Source organism: Oncorhynchus tshawytscha, unplaced genomic scaffold (assembly GCF_018296145.1).
Source record: "Oncorhynchus tshawytscha isolate Ot180627B unplaced genomic scaffold, Otsh_v2.0 Un_contig_135_pilon_pilon, whole genome shotgun sequence".
Classification (NCBI taxonomy): Eukaryota; Metazoa; Chordata; class Actinopteri; order Salmoniformes; family Salmonidae; genus Oncorhynchus; species Oncorhynchus tshawytscha.
Window position 1 is genome coordinate 3,786 of NW_024609739.1, and position 9,491 is coordinate 13,276.

Genomic DNA, 9,491 nt, shown 5'->3' on the forward strand with positions numbered 1-9,491 from the left:
ATGGGTATTCAAACACAGCTATGGTTTCCACTAGTAACCACAGCCACAAAGTCAAAATTGGCTATATCGTAAAAATATTTGAAAACAAAAAGTACTTATTTGGTCTTAATTTAAGGTTAGGGTTAGGCATAGGGTTATCAGTGTGGTTAAGGTTAGGTTTAAAATCACATTTTAAGAAGATATTCTTTAGAAATGGGTGGGGTTTAAGATTTTGTGGCTGTTGTAACTAGTGGTGACTGAAAGACGTGTGTGGAGACACACATGGGACTGTGACCAATTGAATCCAGACGACAGCCCTGCAGTGACGCAAGAGTTGAACATAAACAAAGAAAGGTGAAATTGGGAAACCACTATAATTTCAGTCTTCTTCAGCAATTTCAACAAAATCTTCTAGAAGAGCCATTGTCTTGAAACGTGTACTGTAGATGCAGTGCAGTCTGCAGACGGATAGTTGGATATGCAAGGAGATGAAGAGCACTTTGAAGTGTGTGAAGATAAATGGAGGGAGGAGGAGAAGGAGGGGGTCTGACGGCACTTGAGTGATTTACAGTGGGGATCAGAGGAGGTTGGCGGGAGGAGCTATAGGAGGACGGGCTCATCGTAATGGCTGGAATGGAATGAATTGAACAGAGTCAAACATGTGGTTTCCATATGTTTGATGTGTTTGAAATGGGTTCAATGAGCCCGTCCTCCCATACCTTCTCCCACCAGCCTCCTCTGCTGGGGACATATGGAATTAATTGGACTCACGTCTGCCTCACCTTACTTTCCTCTATTATGGTACCATGTGTTTACCATGAAGAGGCAGATGAGGTTAGGGTTTAGGGGCTAGGCACTCTCCACAGGCTCGGAAGAAAGCGGATGTTTATGGTTTTCAGGATTACGGTATTTTCAACCTAACTTCCGTTTCCCCTGAAATATGGATGTGGGGACTCAGGAGTCTTCTTACACCTGCTACGTTAGGTTAGGGGCTAGGGGTCCATTTGGGATTCAGAATAGGCTGTTTTATAATCCATTTCTGGTCCACTAAGACCTCGTCACTTTTTCCGAGACCCTATTTAAGGTTTCATGCTGCAGCATAACAATTGGCAGCTGGCTCTGGCTGCAGACAGAGTTTCTCCACACACCTTCTTTACCATTCCAGGAACCTTTTGTTTTAACATGTATCCACTTCGCTTTTTTGTTAGTAGGGGAAAGGAAGAAAGGGAGGTGGTTGTTTGGTGGAAAGGGAGGAAAAATGACAGATATATATGATGCCATGTGTCCTTTGTGAGGCTTCGCATCCTCATTCACAGACGAGGCGAACCTCGTATCTCAGACTGCACTGGTGCACCTGTGACTGGTTAGGCAGAGCCCATAATTCTCAGATTCCATGCCTTAAAAACTCATGTCGATGCCATCGTCTTTGTATACTAGAGTGTGACTTCAGTTTGGGCAGCTGCCTTCTGTCAATCCGGGACCACAGTCATCTGAAGAAGCAGAAGCTTTCCCACCCCTTTCCCTCGCTCTCTCTTTCTCTCACTCTCTTTATCTCCCCCTCCCTCTCCCTTTCTCCCTCGTTCTCCTCCCTCTCTCCAGAGACATCTGGCTTTTGAGCAACCACAGTCTTCTTACCTGCTGACCTTCTATCCCACACGCAGAGGGAGAGAGAGAGAAAGAGGAGAGAAAGGTAAGAGGAATGGACTCTTGTCATTTCCTGAAGGGTTCCTGCTCGGTTGTCCCTAGGTATTTGGTCTTTCCATGCTGGGATTGATAGCTATCCCAGTCCCAGCTAAACTCTGGGGGAGGATTGTGTGTGATACAGGGTTAACTAGTTGTCACTTGACAAGAGAAAGGAGTGGAGAGATTTTTGTACTTCGACGTTATCTGATGCTTTTCATGTTGCGTTGGACAATGTGTTGTTCTTATATTGCACCATGGCATGAATGCATTTATAAAATGAATACACTGTATTGATGCACAGTATTGTTAGTCAAAGGCATTAATGTGTTTGCATTTGCAGTACGGTATTATCATGTGATGACATGTCACACTTTAAATCAACACATTGAGTTAAATCCTCTTAAAAGTGTCAATATGTTGTGATGATATTTATTGCCTTTATTTGTTGACATTATAAAGTGTGTGTTCACTGAAAAACGGTATTGTTGGTTCATAGATAGTTCTGAGTATTTACAGTAGGGATCTGCCTCTTTTTTTTAAAAGAGATTTGCAGTTCACTGGTATTACCAGATTGCTGCTTTAGGGTGAGTCATGAATAGTTTGTCAATTGAGCTTTTTCAATAGATGTTTTTTTCTCTCTGGGAACCCTAGTGGCCTGAGATGAATGTTTCTAACTTGGAATCTGTAACAAGTCCATTCTTTACCAGTTTATGTCGTCTATCATGCAATCGAAATATCATGTATTTAACTGTTCAAATAGAGTTTGTTCTCTGTAGATTTTAAAATCAAAGTACCACTCAGGATAATAGTCGGTAAGACTATGTATGAAATGTTCAAGATGTGGTAGACAAACTTTTGCTGACTTTCTCCCTGTTTCACTTTACGTTTTTTTTCTTTGTCTCCCTTTCTCCCTCTGTCTGTTTTCTTCTCCCCAGAACAGTTATGTTTCCCCTCCGTGTCCCCATCTTTGCCGTGCTGGTCAGCCTGACCGTGGGTCAGTACGATGACTACGACTACCAGCCGGCCTCCCAGTACGGCCCGTCCAGCGCCAACTGTGCCCAGGAATGCGAGTGCCCCATCAACTTCCCCACTGCCATGTACTGTGACTCCCGCAAACTTAAGTTTGTGCCCATTGTGCCCTCAGGCATCAAGTACCTGTACCTGCAGAACAACCTGATCGAGGAGATCAAGGCTGGGGTCTTCGACAACGTCACGGCTGAACTCCGTTGGCTGGTCCTGGACCATAACCAGATCACCAATGAGAAAGTGGCCAAGGGAACCATCGACAAGCTGACCGGACTTCATAAGATCTTGTTCAGCTTCAACAAACTGACGGAAGCTGTGATCCCTCCCTCCATGTCTTTGGACGAGCTGAAGATGATGAACAACCAGCTGTCCAAGTTCCCCGCAGGGAGTCTGGCCGGCATGCAGAACCTGACCTCAGTCCACCTCCAGAACAACGAGTTGACCTCTAAAGCTCTTAATGGGGTCTTCAAGGGCCTCAACAAGCTGGTGGCCATAGACTTGACCAACAACAAGCTGAAGAAGCTGCCCTCAGGCATGCCCAGTTCGCTGGAGACCTTCTATGGCGATCACAATGGCATCAGCAGCATCGCCGCCGGGGACCTCAAAGAGCTGCCCAAGCTGGCGTACCTGAGGTTGGCCTACAATCAGATGACGGATGCAGGGATTCCGGCGGGCGTGTTCAATGTGACGAGCCTGATCGAGCTGGATCTGTCCTACAACAAGCTGCAGTCCATCCCTGAGATCAACGAACAGCTGGAGCATCTCTACCTGCAGGTCAACGAAATCAACAGTGAGTGATTTGTGTTTCCTCTTTTTTTCATTCTCTTTTCTCTTCTCTCTTTCTCTTCTCTCTCTTTTCTCTATTCTCTTTTCTCTCTTTCAACATTCTCTTTCCGTTCTCTTTCTCTATTTTGACATTGCAATTACAAATACATCTAATTCAGTCATATCCATCCTCAAGTCTACCTCCAGCAAGTGTCAGGCAATCGGTGTAGGATGTGTACATACAGTAGGAAATGTTGAATCATGTATGAGTCAGTTCACCAAACCCCTTCCCACCCTTCCAGAGTTCAACCTGGAGAACATTTGCAAGTTCTCTGGCCCTCTGAACTACTCCAGACTGAAGCACCTGCGTCTGGATGGGAACAACATCACACATGCCGACCTACCCCATGACTCCTCCAACTGCCTGCGCCAAGCCTCTGACATCATCTTCGACTAAGGATCCTCCCCTCATCCGCCAGACTCCCTCTGTGACCCTCCCCCGGCACCACGACCTACCCTAAACTAATCCTTCAAACCCCAATAGACACAATGTGGCTATATTCCAATATCTACAATAGCATACTACTCAGAGTATATGCCCAATATGTTTCTTTATTCTAAGTGGAATGCTAGTGTGGATAATGAACCCGAGCAACAGTGTTTGCAACAACCCTAAATATGTATCCTCCCCCTACCGGCAAAATCGAGGTCACCTCTGTCAACTCATCGGTAGTCCTTTCTGTAAACACAGACTATGAAATAACAAACCAACTAAGGTTAGAAACCCCGGAGAGACCTTTATTTTGCAGTGCATCATGGTATTCTCATGACAACCATAGGGTATTTTGGCCGTAGCAAATGGCTGGCCCTGTACTAATAGTTTTACCCAAATTTGCGGCAAATCAAACAATCGGCCACAATATAATGTAATGGTGCATCGTAAAAAGCACTTGAACTGTACTTGTCTGTACTTGTTTCAAACAACAGGTGCCTGTTCTTGTGCAAAAGAGACAATATAGGAACATAGTGATTCCTGAATGAAGTGCTTTTAATGAAAAAGCAGCTCACACACTTCAAACATTCCAAAAGTAGTGGCACATGTTGTTTTCAGACAAGTACATTGAGGAATATGGGAATAAATCTCTCTTGCAAATAAATGCATTGCCCATTCCTCTTTTGTATCTTTGTCATGATGTTTTTTAAAGGTTTCTTGTATTTAGTCAGTACACTCCCAGAATTATATTGCTGTGCAAAAGACCTGCAGGTAAGGAATAAAAGTATCTAAGAGAGCTGTGTTGTGTACTCTGGTATAATGTCTACTGGGGAAATATTGAACAGTGGAACACTTTTGGAACCAAATTAAAACTCATATGTCACATGTCAAAAGCTTTGGCATATTACCCACCTTTCTGTATGAATGTTGGGGGGAAAGTTATTAACCATCCTTATTGACAAGATTAAAAGGCTCAACACTGAATAGCTCTGCTGAAGTAATTTACTGTTTTTTTAATGAGTTATTATGCAGTTAAATAAGAGTCAATCGCCCGTTCATTGCAGATCACCGTTGTTATGCCGACATTTATACAACATTTGCATTGCTTGCATGCATCTCATGGTAACTCTGTATGATAATAAAAGCTAGCATTTTACGTTTTTATCCATTCATGGTTACCTTGTTTGCCATGTTTAATGTGTGCTTTTGCCCGTATAGCTTTATCAGAATAACAACAATTTGTTGTGACGCTAACTTTATCTTGCTCTGGAGTGGCAACGTTGGTGGAATGTCATGTGCTATTTGGGCAGAGTATATCCAGATTTATTTTCATTATGGCTTTTGACTCAGTAATCGCTGGTGAATTTACTGTAAGGACATAACATACATTTGAATAAACTACATTTCCAATACTCATGTGTGGTAAATGTTTGTTTTAAACCTATAATACTCAGTCGTAAATTCAGCAGAAGATTTTTTTTAAATGACTACATTTACCATATACTGTTTCCTGAGGAAACAGACAGTAAATGTGTCTGCAGTATGACAACATACACAAAACACGTGACACAAGTAGAAAGAGATCTGTCTAGTCTCTTACCCCCAGGCCCAACACTGACACAAGAAGAAAGAGATCTATCTAGTCTCTTACTCCCCAGACCCAACACTGACACAAGAAGAAAGAGATCTGTCTAGTCTCTTACTCCCCTGGCCCAACACTGACACAAGAAGAAAGAGATCTATCTAGTCTCTTACTCCCCAGGCCCAACACTGACACAAGAAGAAAGAGATCTGTCTAGTCTCTTACTCCCCTGGCCCAACACTGACACAAGAAGAAAGAGATCTATCTAGTCTCTTACTCCCCAGGCCCAACACTGACACAAGAAGAAAGAGATTTCTCTAGTCTCTTACCCCCAGGCCCAACACTGACACAAGAAGAAAGAGATCTATCTAGTCTCTTACTCCCCAGGCCCAACACTGACACAAGAAGAAAGAGATTTCTCTAGTCTCTTACTCCCCAGGCCCAACACTGACACAAGAAGAAAGAGATTTCTCTAGTCTCTTACCCCCAGGCCCAACACTGACACAAGAAGAAAGAGATCTATCTAGTCTCTTACTCCCCAGGCCCAACACTGACACAAGAAGAAAGAGATTTCTCTAGTCTCTTACTCCCCAGGCCCAACACTGACACAAGAAGAAAGAGATTTCTCTAGTCTCTTACTCCCCAGGCCCAACACTGACACAAGAAGAAAGAGATCTATCTAGTCTCTTACTCCCCAGGCCCAACACTGACACAAGAAGAAAGAGATCTATCTAGTCTCTTACTCCCCAGGCCCAACACTGACACAAGAAGAAAGAGATCTATCTAGTCTCTTACTCCCCAGGCCCAACACTGACACAAGAAGAAAGAGATCTATCTAGTCTCTTACTCCCCAGGCCCAACACTGACACAAGAAGAAAGAGATCTATCTAGTCTCTTACTCCCCAGGCCCAACACTGACACAAGAAGAAAGAGATCTATCTAGTCTCTTACTCCCCAGGCCCAACACTGACACAAGAAGAAAGAGATTTCTCTAGTCTCTTACTCCCCAGGCCCAACACTGACACAAGAAGAAAGAGATTTCTCTAGTCTCTTACTCCCCAGGCCCAACACTGACACAAGAGGAAAGAGATTTCTCTAGTCTCTTACTCCCCTGGCCCAACACTGACACAAGAAGAAAGAGATCTATCTAGTCTCTTACTCCCCAGGCCCAACATTGACACAAGAAGAAAGAGATTTCTCTAGTCTCTTACCCCCAGGCCCAACACTGACACAAGAAGAAAGAGATCTATCTAGTCTCTTACTCCCCAGGCCCAACACTGACACAAGAAGAAAGAGATTTCTCTAGTCTCTTACTCCCCAGGCCCAACACTGACACAAGAAGAAAGAGATTTCTCTAGTCTCTTACTCCCCAGGCCCAACACTGACACAAGAAGAAAGAGATTTCTCTAGTCTCTTACTCCCCAGGCCCAACACTGACACAAGAAGAAAGAGATTTCTCTAGTCTCTTACTCCCCAGGCCCAAACACTGACACAAGAAGAAAGAGATTTCTCTAGTCTCTTACTCCCCAGGCCCAACACTGACACAAGAAGAAAGAGATTTTTCTAGTCTCTTACCTCCCAGGCCCTACACTGACACATGTATGTTGCTTCTTACTTTAAGTTTTCCTGAGTGGGTTGTGTTTTAGGGGTTAATGTGTTGTGTTTGGCCCTGCACCACAATGGTTGGCAACTCTCTTCCTGCAGGAAATGGGTCTTCTCCCAGTGTCATGCTGTGTCTCTGTACATGAATATCAAGTGGAACATTCTGATCTATTCCATATTCTCCTTGGATGGGTGGGTGGGTGGGTGGGTTTGGTGGATGGGTGGGAGGGTGGATGTAGTGCCAGTGCAGGCATGTAGGTATGTAGATCCTATGGTCCTGGAGGGCTGCAGGGGTTGCAGGGTTTGACTGGGAACCAGAGCTGAAATGCTCAGTTGAGGTAGCTGTAACTATCCACACGGTTAGCCTTGATGTAATGATGTGTGGTAAACAGGTTTTTGGTGTTCCAATAATAAACAGTAAGTAACGCCAAACAGGTCAAGCAGCCACTTGGGTGATGTTTGGCGGCCATTTTGTGCTTTGAGAGTCATTTGTGCAGTGTGCACCACCTCCAACACGGGATCATAATGGCCCAGTGGTGATTTTCCATCAGAATGATGAACAACCAGCTGTCCAACCAGCTGTCCAACCAGAAGTGCGCGCTAACCAAGGTTGCCAGGTGCACAGTGTTTCCTCCGACACATTGGTGCGGCTGGCTACCGGGTTGGATGCGAGCTGTGTTAAGAAGCAGTGCGGATTGGTTGGGTTGTGTATCGGAGGACGCATGACTTTCAACCTTCGTCTCTCCCGAGGCCGTACGGGAGTTGTAGCGATGAGACAAGATAGTAGCTACTAAACAATTGGATACCACGAAATTGAGGAGAAAACGGGGTAAAATAAAAAATAAAAAATAATGACATAAACACGTAATTCGGTGCCTACAATTTCCAAACAGGTCTACACGTAGGCACTGGTTGTTTTTGCAGATGGTTTTGCAGATGTTGACAACCTCTCTGAAGTGTCCAGGGTGGGTGGGACTGGGGGAGTCCATTTGGGATAAGGAGAGGGGATTTCAGGGAAGAGCTGATGGATGAGCAGAACCAGTGGACTAATGCGTTTCTCACATTGTACCAAGCTGTAATCCCATACACTCCTCCTCATCTTTTTCAAAGACCAGACATGGCAAATTCCTGGCGCAGACAGTCCACAGACAAATACACCGTCCAGAGTGAGGAACGTTGGACTAATTTAGTGAAGCAATTCTTCCAGTTCAAACGCCGAGGCTGAGAAATTACGAAAGTGCCAGTGTTGCGGGAGGGATACTTTAAAACATTTACTCCCTCATGTGGAAATATGCATCTGTTGGTTTTCTTGTGTAGTTTTACACGGAAGACATTTCTGTTTTAATGTGTAGTAGGAGTGAACTGTTAGCATGCTGCCTATGTAAAATCGTATTTGGGATGGGATCTGTGGTGTCAGCTAACTCGTGCATGCCTAATTAGAGCAGTCACTTTCTACAGGCTCCAGGTCAGCTAATTAGCTAAACGTCTTTTGCGAGTATCACTGAACAGGTTGCCAGACGTTCAATTTTTCCAGCCTGTTACTTGTAATAAGATCCCGCTGTTATAGTCCATCACACCTTGCAATTGCTCCTCATGCACAAATAATATCGTTGAGAGGGCTATATTATATTTGACACAGTGGTTTTCTTTCACTCTAGGCTGAGTGCTTTTCTGCCGGTGCTTCTATATGTCTAGTCACTCTAGAATATTCCTGGATATTCTTTGACCTAAACAAGAGACCTACCTCAAATGACGTCCTATGGAAATTTGTACCAATTGAAGCATGAGCGGCAGGATTTATAAAAACCCTAAATTACCTAGATGACATGTATCATATTAGTCTTTACAATATTGCTCACGTCTTATTGTGTTTTTGCACAACCATTCTTACTGATTCCAAATCCAATATCATTTCCTCCTCTTCCTCCTCGCCATTTCCGCCAGAGAATAGCTTGGAGCTCTTGCTGCCGTGTCTAGACAATAAAGCCCTTCATAAAGTCATGGCCCGCACTTCCTCTTCCCTGCATTTGGAAATGTTTCATGAAAGTTTAATCAGCTGCCTGGCCAGGACTTCGGCTCAAAGGCCCATCCTAGGCACCTTCTCCAGCTGTTCTCACTATGCGCTTTCTTTCCTCTGTTAAATGTTTTTGTCTCCCCTCTCTCCCTCCCTCCTTTCTCTATTTTCTCTGTCTGAATAGTCAATTCCTGTGATCATCAACTAGATTCAGCCATGGGACGATTTTTTTCTTGATGGTCGAGTGGCTGGAATATAATTACAAATCATTTGTAGACTGCAAATTGATTTCAAGAAGCCCAAACAGATATAATATTTGACTAAAACGAAATAATTTAAAATATTGC

General features: G+C 44.0%; 1 protein-coding gene across 1 annotated transcript; it reads left to right on the top strand.

Moving 5' to 3' along the window:
- Positions 1-1,409: 1,409 nt before the first annotated feature.
- Positions 1,410-5,358, top strand: LOC112237399 (lumican). The gene is made up of 3 exons (XM_024405994.2): positions 1,410-1,669; positions 2,598-3,478; positions 3,756-5,358. The coding sequence occupies exons 2-3, from the start codon at positions 2,605-2,607 to the stop codon at positions 3,908-3,910; spliced, it is 1,029 nt and encodes a 342-aa protein (XP_024261762.2). The 5' UTR covers positions 1,410-1,669; positions 2,598-2,604; the 3' UTR covers positions 3,911-5,358.
- Positions 5,359-9,491: the final 4,133 nt, after the last annotated feature.